This window comes from Monodelphis domestica, chromosome 3 (assembly GCF_027887165.1).
Source record: "Monodelphis domestica isolate mMonDom1 chromosome 3, mMonDom1.pri, whole genome shotgun sequence".
NCBI classification, from domain to species: Eukaryota; Metazoa; Chordata; class Mammalia; order Didelphimorphia; family Didelphidae; genus Monodelphis; species Monodelphis domestica.
The window spans coordinates 382965806-382989181 of NC_077229.1; the positions used below are offsets into that span (position 1 = coordinate 382965806).

At 39.1% G+C, this 23376-nt stretch overlaps 1 protein-coding gene and 1 pseudogene across 2 annotated transcripts; both read left to right on the forward strand.

Annotated features, from left to right (window-relative positions):
• The first annotated feature begins 1008 nt into the window (after positions 1–1008).
• Positions 1009–2391, forward strand: LOC100018990 (heterogeneous nuclear ribonucleoprotein A1-like 3; annotated as a pseudogene).
• Positions 2392–9377: 6986 nt separating this feature from the next.
• Positions 9378–22258, forward strand: CMBL (carboxymethylenebutenolidase homolog). Of its 2 annotated transcripts, none has more exons than XM_001363994.5 (6): positions 9378–9715; positions 11469–11702; positions 16121–16228; positions 20253–20395; positions 21306–21397; positions 22030–22258. In XM_001363994.5, exons 2-6 carry the CDS (start codon positions 11488–11490, stop codon positions 22207–22209), a joined length of 738 nt encoding a protein of 245 aa, XP_001364031.1. In that variant the 5' UTR covers positions 9378–9715; positions 11469–11487; the 3' UTR covers positions 22210–22258. The 2 variants fall into 2 exon arrangements, with proteins under 2 accessions (XP_001364031.1, XP_003340655.1); XM_003340607.4 differs by having other exon boundaries at positions 9404–9715; positions 11443–11702.
• The last annotated feature ends 1118 nt before the right edge of the window (positions 22259–23376 follow it).

The following is a 23376-nucleotide window of genomic DNA, read 5'->3' on the forward strand; positions in this document are numbered from 1 at the left end:
GAATACAGTATTCCAAATTGCACAGGACATACATAGGCTTACATCTAAGAATCACATACCCTCCAAAATGGAGTATAATCCTAGAGGGGGGGAAATGGATTTTTTTTTAATGAAACAGAAGACTTTCAAGCATTCCTGTTGAAAAGTGTAGAGCTATGGAAAACTTTGAGCTTCAAACACAGGAATGAAGAAAATGATAGAAATATAAACATAAATTAGTGACAAAGGACTAAACAAGCAAGTATAAACTGCTTATATTCAAATATGGGAAGATGATATATGTCTCCTTTGAGCCTTATCTTTATCAAGTGCTAATCAATGAAGTTTCTGTTATGTCAACCATCCTAAGAATGGAAAAAGAGGAAAAGAGGTATACTCTGGGGGAGGGGAGAGGAAGAAAGGAAAGAGGCAAAATTATCTCATAATCAGATGGCACTGGTAATTATACAAACAAAAAGAAGGGAATGGTGGGATAATGGCTGACATTTGAACTTTATCCTCATTTGAACTAATTAAAAGATGGAAGAACACACACCCACACATGCACAGATGGGTACAGCAATACATTTTAATCAATGAGAAAATAGAAGAGAAAGGGGAGAAGAATATAGGGAGAGATTAGAGAGTCAAATCAAGGGAATGACTAGTCCTAAGCAAAACAAACCATAGATATTCAAAAAGATTTACAGCTTTTTGTGATGTGGCAAGGAATGAGAATATAAAGGGGGTGCCCATAAATTGGAGACTAGGGAAGGCAATAAGCATTCATTAAATACCTGCTATATGACAGGTCCTTTGTAAATGTTGCTCCATTCAATCTTCACAATAATCCTGAGAGGTAGGTGTTATTATTATGCCTGTTTTATAGTTGGAGAACTTGAGGCAGATAGTAGTTAAATGACTTGCCCAAGGCCATACAAATAATAAGAGTCTGGTTTGATATGCTAGTTAGCCAGTTCCTTTCTGTCCTTGAGAAGGATTACTGAAGGGTCTGCCACTGTTCTTGCCATGTCAGAAGCCAGGGAGCCTGAGTAATTGTGGAAGCTCTTCATCAGAGGCCTGAGCTTTGAGAGGACAGATGAGAGTCCCCAGAGCCATTTCAAGCAATGGGACACACTTACAGACTGTGTAATGATGAGGGATCCCAATACCAAGCAGTCCAGGGGCTTTGCCTTTGTTACCTATACCACAGTGGAAGAGATCAATGCAGTCATGAATGCCAGACCTCACAAATTCGATGGCAGAGTCATTGAACCAAAGAGAGATATTTCCAGGGAGGACTCTCAAAGGCCAGGCACTGACTTAACTGTGAAAAAGATTTTTGTGGGGGGCATCAAGGAAGACACGAAGGAGCATCACTTAGGGACTACTTTGAACAATACGGAAAAATCAAAGTGATTGAAATTATGACTGACAGAGGCATTGACAAGAAGAAGGGCTTTGCTTTTGTAACATTTGATGGCCATGATTCTGTGGTGTTAAGATTAAAATTTAGGGGAAACTGAGGCAAGTAGAAATTAGTTTCTCTCTGCAAGGAGTATTATATTTTTAGAGGTTTATTGAAGACTAAAATATGAAGAAAATAGAAGTAAGAGAGGCATGTGTCTAGGCCCAAAGAGCCTATTCATGACCACTCACATCTTACCTGCTAGGTGGAGAGCTGCTTCTGCTCCCAAGTGGAAGTAGGAAAAAAAGAGGCAGAGCCTTTTTACAACCAGGTTAAATACCCCATCTCGCTCTTGGCCCAGGTGAGGTTACAAGGCATTCTGGGTAAGTGGAGCAAGGACTTGTGGGGATTGAAGTCCTGGATTTAAGTCTCCATTTTTACAGTGGACAAGATAGTCTTTCAAAAATACCATACTGTGAATGGCCACAACTGTGAAGTGAGGAAAGCCTTGTCAAAGCAAGAAATGGCCAGTGCTTCTTCTAGTCAGGGAGGTCTAAGTAGTTCTGGAAACTTTGGTGGTGGCCATGGAGGTGGCTTTGGTGGAAATGCTAACTTTGGCCATGGTGGGAACTTCAGTGGTCTAGGTGGTTTGGGTGGCAGTCGTGGTGGTGGCAGATATGGTGGAAGTGGAGATGGTTAAAATGGATTTGGAAATGATGGAAGCAACTTCGGAGGTGGTGGAAGTTACAATGATTTTAGCAACTACAACAATCAGTCTTCAAACTTTGGTCCCATGAGAAGAGGAAATTTTGGAGGCCGGAGCTCAGGCCCTTATGGTGGGAACCAGTATTTTGCCAAACCACATAACCAAGGTGGCTATGGTGGTTCCAGTAGTAGCAATAGTTACAGCAGTGCAGATTTTAATTACTGTTAGGAAACAAAGCTAAGCAGGAGAGGATAGCCAGAGAATTGACAGGGAAGCTACAGGTTACAACAGATTTGTGAACTCAAACACAGTGGTGGCAGGGCTTAGCTGCTACAAGAAGACTTGTTTTAGACAATACGGGTGGGCAAAAAAACCACCAGGACTGTATTTGTGACTAATTATATAGCAGGTTATTTTAGTTTCTGTTCTATAGAAAGTGGAAAGCATTCCAACAAAGGATTTTAATGTAGATTTTTTTTGCTCCTATGCTGTTGATGGCTAAATGTAATATAATAGTCAGATCATGACGCTGAATAAATGTGTCTTTAAAAAACAAAGTCTGATTTGATCTCAGGTCTTCCTGACTCAAGGCTCAGTGCCCTATATACTGTGCTACCTAGCTGCCCCAGAGAATAGATGAACAAGTTGGGATGTATAAATGTGATGGAATACTATTGTTCTCATCTCTTAGCAGCATAATGAATTGTGTAATGACTAAAGGACTAATGATGAAATATGCCCACTAATGATAGAAAAGTGAGACAAATTTTCTTGGACATACCCATTTGAAAACTTGAAGGAGATACTTGCAATATCTTTTGCTTCTGATTGGACTTTTTGATTAGCTATCATGTCTATAATGTTTTAATTTGTTTTAATTGTGTTCCAGTGGGGGAAGAAGGTTGGAGTGAGGGTGTAAAATGGAAGATTTTGGCTGATTAGAACAACTTGTTTTTAATGTTTTTATTCTCATGTGGCTTTGTTTTTGGCAAGGACCTCTCTCTGGCAAGTAAGTTAAATGTTTTCTAACTAAAGTCCTTTTAAGGTTCTTTCAGTATATTTGTTGTGACAGTTATACCTTGGTTATCCTTTTCTAAGTAATTATAAAAAATAAATTAAAATGTAGCACATGCTCTGAGGCTATTATCCCAATTCCCATTCCTACTGATGAGCTGGGTCTCCAGAGCATACTCTTATGATTCTAGGGCTATTTTTGAGAAGGGTGTGTGTGTGCGTGTGTGTGGGGGTGGGTGTGTGAGAGACAGACAGACAGACAGACAGACAGAGAGAATATATGAGTACTTCCAAGAGTATTGATTACCAATTAATCAGTCAGACTTAATCAGCTTTTAGAAAGATATTACTAAAATGATACAGTAAGCAAGACCACTATTATAAAACATCTTCCCGGAAGTCTGTGATAAATTCTTCTACCAGTACCTACAAGGTCAAGAGAAAAGTGTGACCTAAATTTAAAGAGTACAATGTGGAAAAATTGTTGCTGGGGGGCAGCTGGGTGGGGTGGTTCAGTGGATAGAGAGCCAGGCCTAGAGATGGGAAATCCTAGGTTCAAATCTGGCCTCAGATACTTCCCAGCTGTGTGACCCTGGGCAAGTCACTTAACCGTCATTGCCTAGCCCTTACCACTCTTCTGCCTTGGAACTAACACACAGTATTGATTCCAAGATGGAAGGTAAGGGTTTTTATTTAAAAAAACAAAAACAAAACTTGTTGCTAAAAGTCCTTCTCTGCCCTTCATGGGATGCTTATGTAGTTTCTTAACTGGGAACCATGAATCTCTGTTCAGTTTGTCCTTGGTCCCAGATACAGACAGGGATGCCAGCTATTCCAGGGATGGGGCTAGGTCAAAGATGGTGAGATGAGAAGTCTTTTGAACTGCTGAAGTCTTCAATATGGCCCTCTTGTTACAGTAGAAGAGGAAGCTGAAGCTGAAACACCTTCTCCCACCCCATCCTTACCCAGGGCAATTATTTCTCAAAGATGATGTGTATTACAAAATACTCTAGGGCAGTGATGGCAAACCTTTGAGAGTGTTGGGCCCCACTCCCAGCCACCAGACTAAGTGCCAAGCCCACCCCTCCAAGAGACCATGTGCTGTGCCCTTCCCCCTTACTGAGTGCAAGGGGGTACCCTTCCCCCCTTAACCCACACAGGAGAGGGAGGAAACTCTCCTTTTGGGCTGCTGGGAGGAGGGGCAAGTCATATGAGAAATGTCTTAAGCCCAGGTGAAGAGGGGGAGGGGAGTGCTCTAGCAATCTGCTCCCCTTCAACTCTGTCCCGGTGAGGGATGTGAAAAAATGTTATCATGCACAGTGTAGAGGGGGGAAGGGAGCAGCTCGGCTTGAGTGCTTCTGCCTTTCAACGGACACTGGGGTGGGGATGAGAGGCAGCTGAGTGCCCACAGAGAGCTCTCTGAATGCCATCTTTGGCACCTGTGCCATAGGTTTGCCATCACTACTCTAGGGCAAGAATTAAAACTGGAGAGCATAAAGATTCTCCATTCCCACTTAAAAGTAGGTGATAATAGAATCTGGTGAGATCTTATAGGATGAAGAGTTCACTCAGTAATGAGCTTCATAAGGATCAAGGGAGGAGTCGGTCAGAGAAGACCCAAAGTAGTGCAGCCAGATGAGAAATGAAGAGATACCTGTGATGTCTGTGGCATTTCTTTGGTATTTTGCTGCTTGTTTTTCTTTATCTTCAGTTCCACTAATTTTCAGTTTTCTTTTGTGTTTTTTTTTCCTCTCTCCATTAGATTATAAATTATTTAAGGGCATACTACCTTTTTTTGTATTTATATCTCCAGCACATAGTAGGTCTTAATGTTTATTGCTTTGGTTTGATTAATTCTACAACGCCACACCCTAATACATTTACCAAAGGAGAACAAGTCTCAATAAATCAAAAATTTTAGATTAAATGTATAAAGTCCTTGGAGACATTGGAGTGGTGTTGATAAGAAGAATCTTTAGATTAGCTAAGGAAAAATTGGTTATTCCCTATGGATTGTCTATAAAATAGGATAGTTCAGTATCTAGGATATTGCAACATATGGTAGAGGAGACATTTCAAGGGTCTGAGATCAGAGGAGAAGAAGCAGAGACAATTAGAGGTGAGCTGTGTGAAGATTAAATGTAACTCTCCCCTGATTGTGAAAATTAAATTAACTTCCCTGCTCATTTTTAGATTTAATCACCAAAGGTGTAAATACTCCATTCACACTTGAGTGGGGGAGATCTATGACCCACATGTGCAATAGTGGGTGACAAATCAGAATTAAACTAACTACCCCAGGGCATTCTTAAAGCAAAGCTTCAACTGTGATTGGAAGATGTAAAATTAGGGGAAGGCACAGGAAGTGACGCAAAAGAAAGTGTCTTTATAAGGGAGTTACAACTTCCTGAGTCAGTTCTACTTAGAGTGGAGGCTGAAGAAGAATCTGCTGACCGGACCTGAGACCCTGTTCCTTGTGAGACTGTCATGTGGTGAGTGAAAAGCTGACTCTTAACTGCTGGATTTTTCTGAAGAGACTAGCCTCAGGAGAGACCTATCCTCTGAGAGAGACTTCCCCAGGTCCTTGGCTTTGCCGAGGCCAGCTAAGGACTAACTCTCCCTTCCCAGTTTGAGTGAGGGACCAGGAGTAAATTACTTAGTGCTTATGCTAGATATTTTACCCTATCCTCTTTCTGATTTCCTACTTCATTCTTTCTATATTTTGTAAATAAATTATAAACAAATCTCTTTGGAATAAATTAAATTCCTGGTGACCCTATTTTAAATATAATCCAGTCCAACCTTTTTTTTATAATTAACCCCTTTTTTCCCCCTTACAGCTGGAAAAAATAAGAATAAGAGGCTCAAAGGAAACCAGTAAAAGTTGAAAGAAAAAGAAATAAGAAAAAGAAAAATTAACATTTATAAAGTACTTATTATGTGCCAGGCACTGAGCTAAGTGCTTTACAGTCAAATATTATCTCATTTGATCCACATAGTGACCCCAGGAGGTAAGTGCTATTATTATCACCATTTTACAGGTGAGGAAGTGGAAACAGACAGAGGTCAAGTGACTTGTCCAGAGTCACACAACTTAGCATTGTGGATACAAATAGAAGAAAGGAAGACAATAGTCCTTGGCCTTAAGAAACTTATATTCTACTAGGGGAACAAGACATTTAGTTTGAAAGGAGGTAGTGTGAGATTTAAAATAGTGAAGCCCATAAACTGTAGTGAGTTAAAATGGTGGAAGATATAAATTGTGATAGATATAAGAGAGGGTGAGTAAATTTGACCTCAGAAAATATGTTTCACTGCAGTGTCTTGGTTTTTAAATCAAATATAAGGTGGTCACCAGGGAAATATTCCCAATTATTCAAATACCCAAGTCAACTGGGTTTTATAGAGATTTTAATTAATAATATAATGAGGAATTAGAGAAAGAGAGAAAGAGTAGGAAAGGAATAATTATGAAGGGCCTTAAGCCAACATGGCCTAGACCTGAGTCTTAAGAGAGAGAGATCAGTCAGTCAGTCTTTTAACACTCACCACAAGGTCTGCCTAAGCAAGGATTCTAGTGACACCAGGCCAGCATCATTTCAGCTGCTTTCACCAGCTTCCTCCTCCATCTGAATGTTTCAGAATCAGTCCTTCCTCAATCTGAATGTTTCAGAATCAGTCCTTCCTCAATCTGAATGTTTCAGAATGACCTCTCAATCTGAATGTTTTAGAATGAATCTCAGCTCTTCTCTGAGCTCTCATTTTTAAGGGCAAAATCTCCTGTGTCACCTCCCCTAAGTTCTTCCATCTACCAAATCACTATAGATGTTTTCCAAAAGACAGCCCATTTTGAATTCACAGCTGAGTAGATTAATCTCTTTAGTAAGTCAGAAAAAAATGCTGCTGTGTCGACTAATTTCATTAAGAGAAAACCTCTGAGTAAGTTTTCACCTTTTAGGTCTAAGTAGTTTACAAGTTGCCCCACCTTTATAGGCACCTAGCATCCCATTGTATCAATTCCAAAAACAGGCATGGCTCAAAGAACTCCTTTCCTTTATAAGTATGGTTTTCAAGTACTTTCATTGTTTAGCAAGGAATTTTCTGCCCTAAAGCAGTCTTAAGTATGGGTGGAATTGAGGTCCTCCCATAGCAAGGAGTTTTCTCCCCTAAAGCAGTCTTAAGTAGGGGTGGAGTAGGGATACTCCCATAGCAAGGAGTTTTCACATTCAAGTAGAGTTCTCACTATCTGGTAGGGAATTATTTCAAGTAGGGAATTGGAGGATTCCTCAATGTGGAGTAAAATTTTTAACATTCATAAGTCTGTGAAATTTTAAGGTTTACAGTAGGCACAAATAAAGTAATTAATATAGCTTACAGATAGTAGCAACATGTCAGAGTGTACTATTTGTTTGTCAAATAAAGAGGAAGCTCACCAATCAGAGCCCAACTCCTGTAGGTGGGACCTTCAATTCCAATGTGAGGTGGATAATAATATAGGTGGCATGGTGATGTTTATACAGTAGTGAATTGGTATTTATTGATATTGTTCATTTCCCATTTTTGATTGCCAACTACTCATTTAAATAATTCTTGAGTAAAGTATTTTAATTGAATGAAATATCTTTTTCATATTATTCTTCCCTCATTCTTTTTGCCAATTCTGGTCTTAGCTCCGATGAGTAAATGGTCTGATTGTACAGGAGAAACTGATTGAGAAATAACTTCCACTTGTTTCTGGCAGCACTGAACATGCATTATAAGGGTGTAGTTTGGGCACTCAGTCTCTAAAAGGTTCACCATCACTGTCCTAAACCTTTTCTACTGTGCCAAGCTGCCTCTTTAAACTTTACTTTTAAAACACTGAGTCTACTTGAAAATTTTTTACTTGTTTGTTAAATCTTTCCTTGTAGAATTTGTGTTGTTTATATTATCAAACTTTAGAGTCATAAGGGAATTTAGGAATCAGATAATGCAATGCTTATATAACAGATATGGAAACTGAGGCCCAAGAAGCAATCCATGGTTAAGGCCACAGAACTAGTTAGTGGCAGAACCCAGGTCTCCTAACATCCACACTTTTGCCCTACCTCTAGACAGTTTATTAAACAAAATAAAATGTTTGTTTAGTCTCTAGTCAGAATTCATGCATTTAAAATCAATAGAAAGCCAAGGAAGTTTTTACTCTTATTTAGAAGCAAACCAAAAGCACCTGATGGTATTCTGGTTATGTGGTCCTAGAGATTACTGTTCACTTTTCTGTTCAACCTTCTCTTCCCACTCCATACTTTTTCTTCATATTTTTCCTTCTTTCTTTCTTCGACTTAAGGCACACCAGAACCCAGAGATTTTAAAGCAAACATTTCTAGTTTTTTAAATATAATTTTAATTTTATTTTTTAAAATATTTTTTCTATGGTTAGATGATTTATGTTCTCTTCCTCCCTTCTTCCCTCCCCCTCCCAGAGCTGACAAGCAATTCCACTGGGTTATACATGTATTATCACTCAAAACCTATTTCCATATTCATTTGTGTATTAGGGTAATCTTTTAAAATCAAAACCCCAAATCATATACCCAAATAAATGAGTGATAAATCATGTTTTCTTCTTCATTTCTTCTCCAACTGTTCTTTCTCTCAATGTGGATCGCATTCTTTCAAAAGTCCCTCAGTTTTGTCCTGGATGATAGCAAAGTCTATCACATTTGATTGTCCCATAATGCTTCAGTTACAGCGTATAATGTTTTCCTGGTTTTGCTTATTTCACTGTGCATCAGGTCATGAAAGTCTTTCCAGTTCTTATAGAAATCAAGCCATTCAACATTCAACTCTCTCTCTCTCTCTCTCTCTCTCTTTCTCTCTCTCTCTCTCTCTCTCTCTTTGAGCACAATAGTATTCCATCACCATGATATACCACAATTTGTTTAGTCATTCCCCAATTGAGGGATACCCCCTCATTTTCTAATTTTTTGACACCACAAAAGAGTGCAGCTATGAATATTTTTGTACAAACAGATCCTTTCCCATTTTTTTCAGTCTCTTTGGGATGCAAACCTAGTAGTGGTATTGCTGGATCAGAGGGCATGCATTATTTTAAAGCCCTTTGGGCATAATTCCAAATAAGGCAAATGTCTCCAGATGGGGACAGAGCTTAATTGTGAAAGGGTAACATTTACAATCAGAGACAAGGCACATTTCATGTCTATTTGTGTTTAATGTCTCTCTTTTCCTGTCTTCCTCATATATTCACGTGATTGCAACATCTTACATATTTGCAAAGTCAGCTAGTTAGAAATCAGTGTGCTGGGGCACTGAATGAAGCCTTCTTTCTTTTCTCCCATCCACTTCCAGTTCAGCCAGCCCAGATCCCTCCCTCTTGCTTCCATTTGTCCATGACCCTTATCCTTTTTTATATAATCAGCAAGTCCTTCCTCTCCCAGCCACGGTCCACCCAGCAGTAAGGAAGGTAGTGCCAAAGGGCTGCTTGTCTCCTCCGTCACCTTCTGAGTCTGCTTGCTGTGTCATTAAAGTGATTCTGCAATTGTTAAAGGAAGAGAGTAAAAGCAGGGGATTTCTGATCAGCTCTCTCGGAGCTAGCCGAAGAAATCAAGGTATGGCTGTGTGGACACATGGGGAGCATAGCAACAGGCCAGTACAGCTTTGCTGTCTTTCCTGGATATGTTATACACACTTCAAAGCTTTATTTAAAGGAATCCTAGAGCTATCCTGGCCTCCTGCTGGTGGAGAGTGGGACCAGGGATACTAAAGGCTGTAGATGCGATTCCTTTTGCTAAATTGTTTTCTTGGTTACAAGAGAAAATTGTTTGGGGGTAAGTTGGGGATGGATGCATATGAGGAAATGCCTGGGATGTCATAAATAAAGATCACAATTCTTAACAAAATGGCAACCCCCCCCCCAAAAAAAAAACACCAAACAAACAAACAAACAAACAATAAGGTTGTATCTTTGGAATTTAGGACTGTGTGGGATGAGGCAATTAAAGATTAGGGTATTTCTGAATATTTTTTTTTAATTGCAGAATTAGATAAATAGATAAGTAGACCTTAATTATATATCTGCATGTTTGCCCATTTTGTTTTCAGGCCAAAGCTCAGTGGTTATCACTGTGTTAAAGGCAAATGGAAATCATACAATATGATACAGCAATATAACAATATATAACAATATAACAAGCGTTTATTAAGTATCTACTCTATGTACTTGTGCAGAGCACTGTATCAGGAACTAGATCATGTAACCAATTGATTTAATAATAGTGTTCTATTAAGAGGCATAAATGTAATTTATTGTCCAAAGTGACATTTCAAGTGATAACCTATAAAATAAAAAAATAAAGTTATAAAATTAGGTAACATGGAGAATAAGTTTACAAATAAACATAGCATGGCCTCTTCAATCTAACATTCTGTTTGTTATGGATTGTTACATCAAAAGCATAGCTAAATAGTCTATGGAGAAAAGAGAAGCTTTTTAAAAATTCTCGTTGAGCTGATAGCATATAATTAAAACCTTGTTACTTTAAAGAAAATGGAAAAGTTAAGTGTATTTATTTATCTTACAAATATGAGCAGGAACAGAATAGAGTATGATTATATTAAGGTTATTTTTTCATAGGGAAACACCAGGAAGAGTATATCAAGATCTATTTCTCTCACATTTATCCCCATCTGCCACAGCTAGTGTATTACAGATGTGAAGAGAAGAGGAGACTACTTTTGCATGAAGGAGTAGTTCACAATCCTGTTTCGGAGTATATATATATATATACACATAATTTTTAAACCCTTACCTTCTGTCTTAGAATTAATACTGTGTATTGAGAGCAGTAAGGGCTAGGCAATGAGGGTTAAGTGACTTACCCAGGGTTACACATAGGTAGTGTTTGAGGTCAAATTTGAACCCTGGATCTCCCATCTTTAGGCCTGGCTCTCAATCCATTCAACCACCTAAATAATTTTTTTTAAACCCTTACCTTCTGTCTTAGAATCAATCCATGCTGTGTGTTGTTTCCAAGGCAAAAGAGCAGTAAGGGTAGGTAAACAGGGTTAAGTGACTTGTCCAAAGTCACACAGCTAGGAAGTATCTGAAGTCAAATTTGAACCCAGGTCCTCCCAGACCTGGTGCTTTCTCCATTGTGCCACCTTAAGAGGCTACTAACCTACTTGTTCTACTCTAGCAGTTTAGAAAATTGAGCAATGAGAAATTAAGTATAATTTTCATAAATCAACTTTTATTCACTATTTACTATCTGCTCATTATATGTGAAAATGAATTCTTACTTAATGTTCAGCAGTCATGGTGTTATGTTTATTGTAGTTTCACTCAAGTCTCCACTTCCATAGCCTGACATAAGCCTTCCTAATGGCTAACGAGGCTCAGCCTTGCCCTTGTGACATTGGGCATAAGATGGAATATGGGGGCCTGGGATGCGAAGTGCAAATCAAGCACATCAAGGCTTACCTTAGCCAACCGCCATCAACCACAGACAAAGCTGTGATTGTTGTTCAAGATATTTTTGGCTGGCAAATGCCCAACACCAGATATATGGTTGATATGATTGCAGCCAATGGATACATGTAAGTATAAAATACAAAATGCTGCTTTTCTTGATCTTTTGTCTGTTTTCCTAGTATAGTTTTTAAAAAATGTTAAAAAAACTTCCAGAAAGATATTATTGATACACTGAATTCCATATCACATTTTAGTAAAATAAAGCAAATACCTTGCCTCCAAATTGAATTTAGTTTGTCAACAATCCCTAACTCTCAATCCATGGGCTTTTAGGCCACATAGGAAAAACGCTGGAATCCTGGTTTAAGTCTGGTTGTCTTTTCTCCCATAATACCTTTGAGATAGTATAATTCTTCAGTCACCTTGAAGGCTATAACAATAAACATAGGTGTCTACTTTGGTTCAGTATTTCTTTTTTTTTTTCAATTATTTTAAATACATTCAAAATGGTTTTTTTTGTGTGTTTTTTTGTGTGTGGGGGTGTTGGTTCAGTATTTCTTGAACCAACCACCTGTTCAGAAGTGGGGCTGATACATGATCACTGAATCATCCCAGCTTTTCAGAAGTTTTCTGAGCTGAAAGAAATGTTTGATTTCTTCCATATTCATTCATTCTTCAATTCTTTGCACTATGGACTGTCCCCACAATTCTCCTGAATCCTTTCCCCAAAAGTTGCCTCTTAATTATTGCTTTTAATGATTTTTATTTCATCTTCATCCCTTTTGACTATTCTTTTTTTTAAACCCTTACCTTCCTTCCACCTTATAATCAATACTATGTATTGGTTCCAAGGCAGAAGAGCAGTAAGGGTTAAGTGACTTGCCCAGGGTCACACAGCTAGGAAGTGTCTGAGGCCAGATTTGAACTTAGAACCTCCCATCTCTAGGGCTGGCTCTCAATCCACTGAGCCACCCAGCTGTCCTCCTTCTGGACTATTCTACTGGAGATGACAGTGCAGACCACCCTCTGCGACTCCCTCTCCTTCCTCCCATCTTTCTGGGTTTCTTAGCTTCTGTAGTATTCTTCTACTTTGTTTATTCCTTCTTATCCGGCCACTTTCCCTCTTTGTTTTCTCTTGTAAAGAATGGGGATCATCTTGTTATAATAATAAGTGGTTTAGGTCATTAGTTGAGGTGTTATACCAGTGAGGTATTGGGTGGATTATGTGAGCAGGAACAGGGCTTGTGGTAAATAGCCTATGAGAGAGGGTATGACCGCCCCTCTCTCACTGTCTCAAGTGATGATAAGCAGCCAGTTATCATGTGAAGCTCCTTGATGTATTTGGCTGAGAGGATGAGATGATATTCTCCCCAGTCTGCACTCCCAGAGGTAGGATTTATACCCTTTCCCCAAAGGAGGCTTTGTGGCAGAATTTGTCTAGGTCTTACCACTGTGGGACTGGCCTCCAGCCTGAGACCTGTCCCCAGTTCCTTGAAGCTCCCTTCCTATTAAGGTTTAAAGGCAACACAGAGATCTGACTGCTATAAGGGATTTATTAACAAGGTTAGATAAAAGAGTTGAGGGGAGAGGGTGGAGGTAGCCCTGCCCAATTCCTATGCAGTCCTCGATTCAATGGCCCAGCAACTGTGCCTACGAATGTCTCTGCCCCTTTCCCAGCTGATGGCCCCTTCTACTGACTTAAATACTAATATGTCCTAAATAAATAATTAAGAAACAGTTCTGGGTGGCAAGGAGGGTCAGGAAAGAGGAGCTCTGGTTAGAGAGTCCACTCAGCTCCCCTTCAGGGGTCTGAGATGTTTACTGCAGGTGGAGGGACTCAGTGGTTAAATATCTGGTGAGGGAACAGGAGGAAAGAAACAGCATCTTCTCTTGTGGCTTCAGAAATTCTTCAGCCTTTCCCCAAACCGGACTTTCCAGCTCCCAGTCTCAAGGCAGAAGACCAAGAGCTTCTCTAGAATCCTCTCAGTCAACTGTTCTTGTCCCACAAGCTTCTGCTCTTCAAACTGCCACTCCACCCTGTCAGTCATCCTCAGAATTCCAAACCTCTCTTGTGTCACCCTAACACTCTGAACTCCATAGAGCTCGGTGTCCCAAGTGCTTGGTGCTCATTCCTATTCTTCTCTGTCTATAGTCTCTCCTTTGGATGGATGTATCATGTACTCCCATAACTTAAAAAAAACAACAAAATCCACATCAATGCAGATGATTCCCATAACTGTATGCCCAGTTCCAACTCTCCATTGAGCTCTTATTGTACATGTCTATCTACCAGAGAGCAGTACTTGCATTTCCCACCAACAAACACCTCAATTTCAACATGTTCCTTAAGGAACTAATACTCTTTTCATTAAACCTGCCCCTCTTCCTATCTTCCCTATTTCTTTTGATACTTTTTGAAGATAGGATTTTTTTTTTCTATAGCATTTGGTTATAGGCTTTAAGCTAAAGAAATTATATCTTTTTGGGGGGGGTAGAATTTTTAAAAATTATATTTAATAGGGGCAAAACCTAGGTCTCCTGACTGCCAGGCCAAAACTTAAAGAAATTATAACTTGAGAAAAAAGTAAATATTAATTTGTCTACTGTGTGGAGTAGAATTGCTTCTTTTCCTTTCCTATTTGTCATTTAAAAGAAGAAAAAGTGGTCTTTGAGTTAAAGATTTATTTCCTGGTCCTCTGACATTGAGCAGTGGACTCAAGAAAAAATGTCTGGTGCATTGGCCTTTTACTAATCTACCTTGGCAAATATCCATTGAGCCGGAAAATGTGCACAGTGAGCAAACATTACATAGCATATATTCAGTGAAGAAAACTTAATAGTCTTACAATTAATCAGACCTGTCCACCCCAGAGTGTTCCTTTAGATAAATAAGCATGTGGATCCAGTGTATAGGACCAGGAGCTACCTAGATCTGCTGGGGTAGATAGTTCTTAAAGGGACCAACTAGAGACTCTCCACTTTTTTTTCTAGACTTGCTTTGTGATTTCTTTAGTAAAGGGGATGGCACTATAATGCAGGTCATCACCTTCTCTGCCACTTAATAGTCTTAGAGAGTTGCCTGAAGCACTGAGATCAGTCCAGGGTCACAAAATCCATGGAAGGGCTTAAATGGAGGATTCCTTGGTTCCAAGGCCAACTTTCTATCCACTTTGCCACACTGCCATATATGTTATTTAGCTGCATTTTATATAGCATTAAAAATCATTTGGGGATAGATTTATATATTATTATCCACTATTGTTGGGGGCCGTCAAACCCATGCTGTCTGACATGGTTGCATGTGGAAACCAGGGTCGCAAAGTGACCCTCTGGAAAGATGGAGATACCTACTCAGCCCCCCTCTATGTGACTTCCCCCACTAATATCCCTTGCTATTGGAATTGCCATGATTATTGTTTCCTCCCCAGCTATAGGAAAAAATAATATGAGAGCAAAATGTTTTCAGGATTAATACCACTTTAATCCCCCCAGAGTATCACCAAAAAGATCATATCTACAGAATTAAGCCTAAAAGATACCTATGTACCCACTTAGGTGGGAAAAACCCCTCCTTTTCCCTAGGCTTAAACCTCCAGTAAAAACCACATTCAGATTCTCTACCCCCAATGTAAGCCAGGGCCGACAGGCATATTAATCACTTCTCAGTCACAGGCTGGTATGATATCCTCCACTGGCTTGTTGTGTTTACTGAAGCCTAAGCAACATTTCTAAGATAGCTGAGTGAAACATTAGAAAAAATGAAGGTTGGAAATTGGAAAGTACCTAAATCTAGATTGTATTGACTTTACCCTTTGACCCTGCACTTAGCAGCAGTGTTTTTGTTGCTTGTCTCCTAAGTAATCTGGTGACTATGTAAGTTGATTAAAAGTAACAATGATTTTTTCTTAGCAAGTCTGAGCAACTCACAGGTCAATGGGGGTTGACCCTGGTTATCCTGCCTGTGATGAGAAATACATTTTCTTTAGTAAAGCTTTGTGTTTGTTGTCGGAATCTATAACAACATGGTACGTGGGATGGTAATGGAATGCTAATTAAACGATTTGTTAAAAATTAGTATGTGACATATCCAATTATCTGTAAGAAATCATGTATGTTGAAAAATGAGACTGTGTGCCATGAAAGTATGTAACCACTGAGCTATAAAAATAAAGATGACCCTGTGCCTAGTGGAACAGCTCCTAGTGTGGCCTGAACAACAGGTTTGAAAAAATGAGCTGTCTCCCATTCCTTATCCACCTTTGTTGTCACACCTAGTCAGAGGGACCCCCGACTTCGTAGACTGCTGGACAGTCTTCGGGACACTATAGGCTATGTATTTTTTCCTTTCTCCTTTTTTCTTTTTTTGCTAGGAAAATAGTTTTCTTTTCTTTATATCAGAAACTCTGTCTATGAAGGGGTGTGGGGTGAGATATAGTGTACTGGTCACACTTATCTTGTAAAAACTACCCACATACTAAGAATTCTGAGAATAATATGTAGTAGGCTGCAACACTGAAGGTGAATTAACTTTTTTATTTCATAGAGCAATCTGCCCAGACTTCTTTGTAGGGAAAGAACCTTGGCACACATCTGATGACTGGTCTACCTTCCAGGACTGGCTGAAAACAAGAAATGCCAGAAATGTTGATAAGTATGTGATGATTTTACTTCCCTCAGTAATGTTGTTTTAGTAGGCAGACATTTTCAGTTTTGCAGCTCCAGTGCCTGGCACACAGTAGATATGTAGTGTTTTTGAGCTGAATTAAGTTGACTTGTTCCTGGCACTATTTAATAGCATAAGGAAGTAGTATTAGGGCTGTTGTGATAGCTGGAGGTTGACAGATTAGCCTGGAGGTATGAGAGCAGAAGCATAGTCTGACATCTAGCACTTTTTGTTGAGAGACTATTCTGACATGACCAAGGAAGTATAGAGAGGGTTGACAGAAGAAGCTTTAAAAGAGTGAAAAAACGCATTGAATCCTAGGATAGCTCTACTGAGTTAAAAAATGATGAATGATAAAGTGTAGAGAGACTGACATATTGATTCATTAAGTGGTGAATGTAAGATTAAAATTAATATCGAATAACTCCAAGTATTATATGTTATTTTTGTGTTTATTTTTATTAATTTATTAATTTTAAATTATTTTATTAATAATCATTTGAAGTGAAAGAAATAAAAGGACAAAAGTAAAAACCTGAGTAAAGTCAGCTTTCCCAACTGCAAACAGGGGAAAAGAGAGTGAGAGAGGGTGGAGCTACACAATACGTATATCCTCCCTACATTAGCATGTAACATGAGAATGAAAGTGGGATCCTGGGAGAGAGAGTCCTGGGGTTCAAAATTCTAATTCCACATAAAGGAGGAAATGAGCAGTGAGCATTACTGGTGAGCTCCAACACTACACTGAGCCTCGGTCTGGGACAGACCATTTCCTAGTGACACCCACTTCCACCTGCTGAAGAAACAGACAAAAGACTCTAAATCAGATTTTGTCTCTTACAACTCATCTGAACTAGAAGCCTCTCTTAATTCTGGTTCAAGATGGGATTGCTTGTAAGGATGATGCTCCATGACACATCATAATAGAAAGATGGCTTTGGGTTCTTGAAGAAGCAACAGAACAATTTCTGATAGGAAAAAATGCTAAAAAGGCTTCCAGCATAAATTCAGACTGCCTGCTATTCATTAGAAAAGACCAGTCTAGGTAAGTTTGCAAAGGCTCAGCACCAGAAGGCAGGCTTCGGACAATGGCAATTATTTTAGCCAGTCATGAAATGGTTTGAGATCTTCATCAATGAAATACTTAGACTGATGAAATCCTGCTTTTGAGTGTTTTAGATGCAGAGGAAAAAACCAAATCATTAGCAGAGTTTATTAAATAGGAGGAAGGGCACTCAGGACTCCTCTTATCCTGGCTCTGCCACAAATCCACATGTTGCATCTTTGAGTTTCTCTTCATATTCACACTTCTTTGATGCATTATAGTAGATGATTCTATTATTAGGTATTTCTGTTTTCAGATCATATTGCCCATTTTTGCCCTTGAAGGTCACTTAGGTCAGATAAACCTTAAATTAATTTCTTAGGATAGAGGCAAGGCAATAGACTGTGAAGAAGGAGTGCTTTTGGTATGCTTTAAAATAGGCTCAATTTACCTCCTGTCTTCAACTTGCTTTTGGTTGGCTAATCAGACAATAAACATTTATTAAACACCTACTGTGTGCCAGTCCTGTGCTTCAGGAGTATAAAGAAAGGCAAAACAGTCCTTGTCCTTAGGAAGTTTACAATAAATGGAGCTGAAAATGGGGAATTAAGAAGAGGGGAAGGAAGCAGTATGGAAAAGAAAGGAGGGTACCTGGCCTAAGGATGGGAAATTATGATGTGGGAAATGAGATGGCTGCCTTTCAAACCCTCTTTAAATGTATGGAAACTGGAAGGAATCCTCGAATGTCCATACTTCCTCTTCTCTCCCCATCGGGAGGGAGGGGACCTGAGAGAAGGGGGGTACTGATGAGGGGTCAGTTTCAGGGCTGATGCGATGTTAAAAGATGATAAATCTCTGGAGACCATGAGGAAGCCTAGGAGCACAGCCAGATGGACCAATACAACTGTATTGCAACATAGACATAATGTGATAGAGAGACATTTCTTCCACTGGTTATTCCACTGGAAACTTCATGTTACCCCCACCACCTACCTCTCCAGAGCCCGGGTGGAGCTGAGGTCTCAGACTCATACCAGAACACCCCAGATGCAATGAGGGCAGATGCCAGCTGGCAGTTTTATAACCTACTGCCCAGTTTCAGACCTGAGCACCACGGTGGAGTTCTTAAGTAGGGAGGCCCTGGGTGAAAAATGGAGAAAGGAGAAATTTCAGAAGCCAACACCACCAAAAAAAAAAGTTAGGGAAAGTTATCCCATATAGTCAAGGTATGAACACACGCAGAACTGGGGACAGAAATCTGTATTTCATTAAATAAGGAAATAGAAGGAAAAGAAAGGAGGAAGGGAAATTAGATAGAAGGTAGATTAATGGAGGAATTAGTCCTAAACAAAAAAAAATCCAAAACAAAAAAAACTAAGGATACACAAAAATAAGGAGTATACAATTTTTAAAACTTTAAAAAACACGTATTTCATCCCTTATGGCTAAGTTATGCTTTTCTCCAAGGCACTGGAGTTATTATGTTCTTCTGTTTGTGCTTGAGTGTCCTAACTCCATAATATCATTACGGTGGGCCTATTTTTTTGGTTTGCCAATTCTGATCTGCTTTCTGACTTTGGGCTTGACATTAAGCCTGGGATCTGTCATACTTCTGGAGGGAAGGTCTGGATAAGAACTATTGCTACTTTCTTGATAGTAGTAAGGGCTATTTTGGTTTTTTAATTAAAAAACCAAATCAAACCTTTACCTTCTGTCTTAGTATCAGTTTTAAGATACAAGAGCAGTGAGAGCTAAGCAATGGGGATAAGTGACTCGCCCAGGGTGACATAACTAGAAAGGATCTGATTCTACATTTGAACCCAGGTCCTCCCAACTCCAGATCTGGCCCTCTATCTACAGTGCTACATACCTAGCTGCCCCTCAGTATTGTGTAATCCCACTCTCTCAGGGGCAGGCTGGAGACCTATATCAAGTTTTCTTTTTTTATGCTTTATTATAATGGATGTGAGAGGAATATACAGTTATCCCTTCCACATGTTGGGGTGAAGGGCACAGCACCTCTGGGATCTGAAAAATCTGTGTAGAAGTTTTTTATGAGAAGAAATATGAATTTTTCTTTTTTTTTTATGGGCTGTTTACAGTACCTTATTGCAAATATTGAGTTAATTGTGCATTTCTGCATTTCTGTACTTTTTCTGTGTTATCTGCTGGCCTTTGCATGTCATTTGCAGCTTCCACAAAATTGTCCCAAAACCCCTATTTAATTTTGTTTATGCCAACCCACGATATAGTGAAACCCTGATGGAGAAAGGTGTGATATAGAAAGGAGAACTGTATTTGGAAATGAAAATAAGGTAAATAACAAAATTTATCAGTAGAAATTAAAAAAAAAAAACCTTACCTTCTGTCTTGTAATCCATATGGTGTGTTGATTCTAAGGCAGAAGAGTGGTAAGGGCTAGGCAATGGGGGTTAAGTGACTTGCTCAGGGTCACACAGCTGGGAAGTGGCTGAGGCCAGATTTGAACCTAGGACCTCCTGTCTCTGGGCCTGACTCTCAATCCACTGAGCTACCCAGCTGCCCCCAGAAATTAAGTTTTTAAAAATGGCATTAGGAACAGACTATGGATATGACTTAGTCTGAATACTTGGGCCTGAATGTATCTTGTCTGTATGTACTCATATTTGTATGTGACTGTGTGTATGTCAGACCTAATTATTTTCCAGTTCTAGTTCTTTGCTAGTTACTAAATCTCTGAAAACTTTTACTGTCTCTTTAATTATTTGAGTTTCTCCTGTTTTCATCTATCTTGCTGCACTACTTGATTTTGTCATTGTTAATTCAACACTAGGAAAAGCTGGCTCACTATTAAAATGCCTTTTAACAGTCAAATAACAAGTGAAAAATAAGTGCAATGTATTATTATTGTTGGTAAAATCGGTGGCCTAATTTTCTTTCTAGCTATCACTGAAGCCAATGGTAATACCTTTTATTTACCTTTCACAGAGAAGCCAGCGTTGTTCTTAAGTATCTGAAAGAGAAGTGCCATGCTCAGAGAATTGGTATCGTTGGATTCTGCTGGGGCGGAATTGTTGTACATGATTTGATGATGAAATATCCGGAATTAAAAGCAGGAGTCTCAGTCTATGGTAATCCTTGCTCAAACAATGATCTTAATCTGTGATTGTGACGAACTTGGATAAGAAACTTTCCCCCCAATTTGCCGAGTCTTAAGACACAGTACAAAATCAAGTGCTGCAAATGTGGAATCACAAAATTAAAGCATTTTAGAGCAGGAACCTTACAAAAGATCAGGTTCGATATGAAGTAAGTAGACTTAGGACAACTAAAAATGGAGTCTTGCTAGCAAAGCCTTTCAAAGAACCATTTGATGAATGTGTTAAATTTATGAGCAAACAGGGTATTTAATACTTATACTAGAAAATGCTCTTTACTGTGGAAACAGGAAACCTGGGTTTTAGTTGAGCCTTTGCTACTAACTCCACATGTGACACTGGGCAAATTAAATTACTTCAGCTCTTTTGGCTTCTTCAGGTGTTCATCTGCAAAATGAGAGGCTCAGAAATAAGGATGATTTCTCATGTTCCTCCCACTTTTTAAAATTACATGAAATAAGTCTATTTGTACGTGGTATGCAAGTTAACAATAACAGCTGCTTAAGCATAGAAAAGAACTAGATCATCTTAGTGCCTGAGTCCCATATAAGGTATAGTTAGGTATCCTAGGAGTGGCTTTAATTCATAAAAGCTGCTAGTGGATGTGGTAGTGAATAAGATTTAATTCCATATTTAAAAGACTGTAAACTATTCCCAAGTTATACTGTGTACATTGAGGAGGACCCAATATTACATTTGCGTAATCTCTAAGGTACGTCAAGTAGCCTATAGGTGCATTCATTATCTTTTGGTTTCTGCTCTGTCCATCTGACCGTTCCTTGAGACTGACACCTCGGAATACTTTTCTAGGTTTGTTGTAACCAAACAAATGCTGCTCTTTTACTTTACCGAACGTTTTCAAGTTCTTTTCAACGTTTTCTAGGCATTATCAGAGATGCTGAAGATGTCTATAGTTTGAAGAATCCTACACTCTTCATTTTTGCAGAGAATGATGCTGTTATTCCTCTCGAGCAAGTAAGTGGTCATCTCAAAGCAGGTTGTTTACAGTGATTTGTAGCTTTACGAACTGCTCCATGTGTTCTCCGAGAAGCATTGGACTAAGCTTCAGTTTTTTGATACACTTCAAACATCTCATCCTTTCAGGCCTCCTCAAAGGAACTGTGTTTGTATGTAGGTGTACCTGCAGGAAATGTCTGCTCTCTCGACAAAATAAACAGGGGAAGAGAATGTGTGCTCCTTGAGGTTAGGGATGCTACTTTTGAATGCTTTTGTTGCACAGCAGACGAAGCCTTCAGTGTGTTAAAATTTCTGTATATTGAAGAGAATATGAATTTAGTTTTATAAGCTTTTCAAATGAAGTATAAAGTTAGGTGATCTACAACATAGTCTGTGCCTTAAATCGTGTGCACTTTCAAAATATGGGAGAGAAAGGTAAGGAAAAAAGCTCCAATATGCCCATTCATATAATGCATTGTTATTATTATTATTAAACAATTGCAGGCCTGTCTAGTTATTAGTCAGGTAAACTTACAAGTAAGGGAAATCCTTTCCAACTGTAGGACAAATTCTGAGCAATGTGCAATTTGGAAACTGGCAACAAGCAAATTTGTTGAAGTAACATCTTTATAAAATGTTTTGCATAATAGGTCACTTTGCTGACACAGAAGTTGAAAGAGCACGCCAAAGTTGATTACCAAATTAAAGTATTTCCTGGGCAAACTCATGGGTTTGTGCATCGCCAGAGAGAAGATTGGAACCCTAAAGACAAACCATATATTGAAGAAGCAAGGAAGGACCTAATCAACTGGCTGAACAAGTATATTTAATCAGTAGTTAGATGTAGTCTTTCAAATAAAACTTTTCTCTAAAATGGAATTCTTTATGATTTTGATGAAATTATATTTTCTTTGAAAATCACTATATGCTTTATTCATCCAAAAAGTTTATAGATAAGAATGTAATACAAGTAACTACACTGCAATGTGGAAAGTGAAAATAGAGTAAGGAACTGGTATTGGGAAAAAGCAGAAGCATTTCATTTAAGCTAAGCCCTGAAGTGAAGGAAGAACTATATACAAATTGCAGGGAAGTACTCCAGGTGGTTATTTGGAAGAGAGGGTTAGAGAAACTTTGCAGGGCTACGAGACTAAGAGGGAGAGAATTCTAGAATGGGAAAATAAGGGAGAGACAGCTAACTGAGGTTTAGGGGTCTTTCTCTGGTTCTGACCTAAGACACAGGCTGCTTTTCTTCAGTGGCTGATACTACCCCGAATTCCCTATCCTGTCTTGCTGTCTGGCGGCCCTGCTGCTTTGCTGATGTGGTTTATCTACTGCAGTTCCTGGTGATCCTGAACCATCTGGCATCTGATTGTGAGACCAGGTCTGGGTCCTTTTGGATCTAGGACCTTCCCTGGGTCCCATCAGGCTTACACAGACCCTTTACTTAAAAACAGCTAAGGGGATTTTAGTTTAGCCAAGATCAGGGACTGGGGATTTAGGTAATTAGGATGAGCAGGGAAAATCACTGAAGAAATCTGTGAAGAGATCCTGGGTTATTAGTTGGACAAATTAGCTATAGGTTATCCCACACTCTTCTACCTTATTTCTTTTACTAAACCTACTTCCCATTTTGAGTGGTCTGTGTGTCATCTTAAGAGTCAGGCTCTGCCTGGCTGGGTTTGTTGGCCTTCCCACACCTATTAATCTTCTGATACTGGCCCAAACCTATCCATATGGTCCCATCCCATAACCACTCACCTAACAAGGTGGAGGGAAAAGCAAGAGAAAATATATTAAGGCAAAACTACTCTTCACATCCAACAATATCAATTCTCCATTGCACTGGAATTCAACTACATAAGAAGAAAACAGTGTAAGCAGCATATGAGAATTATTACCCAAAGGTAATTACAGAAGATGCTTGATTTTGTGGCGCTATAAATGGAATAACAATATGAAATAACAAATTGGAAGATTTTTAAGAGCCCTTGTAC

Excerpts from the sequence above, each read along its gene's own strand:
- CMBL (XM_001363994.5), top strand. The coding sequence starts at position 11,488 with ATGGCTAACGAGGCTCAGCCTTGCCCTTGTGACATTGGGCATAAGATG. Across the intron at positions 16,229-20,252 it reads AATGCCAGAAATGTTGATAA|AGAAGCCAGCGTTGTTCTTA; the intron begins GTATGTGATGAT and ends TACCTTTCACAG. Across the intron at positions 20,396-21,305 it reads AGCAGGAGTCTCAGTCTATG|GCATTATCAGAGATGCTGAA; the intron begins GTAATCCTTGCT and ends AACGTTTTCTAG.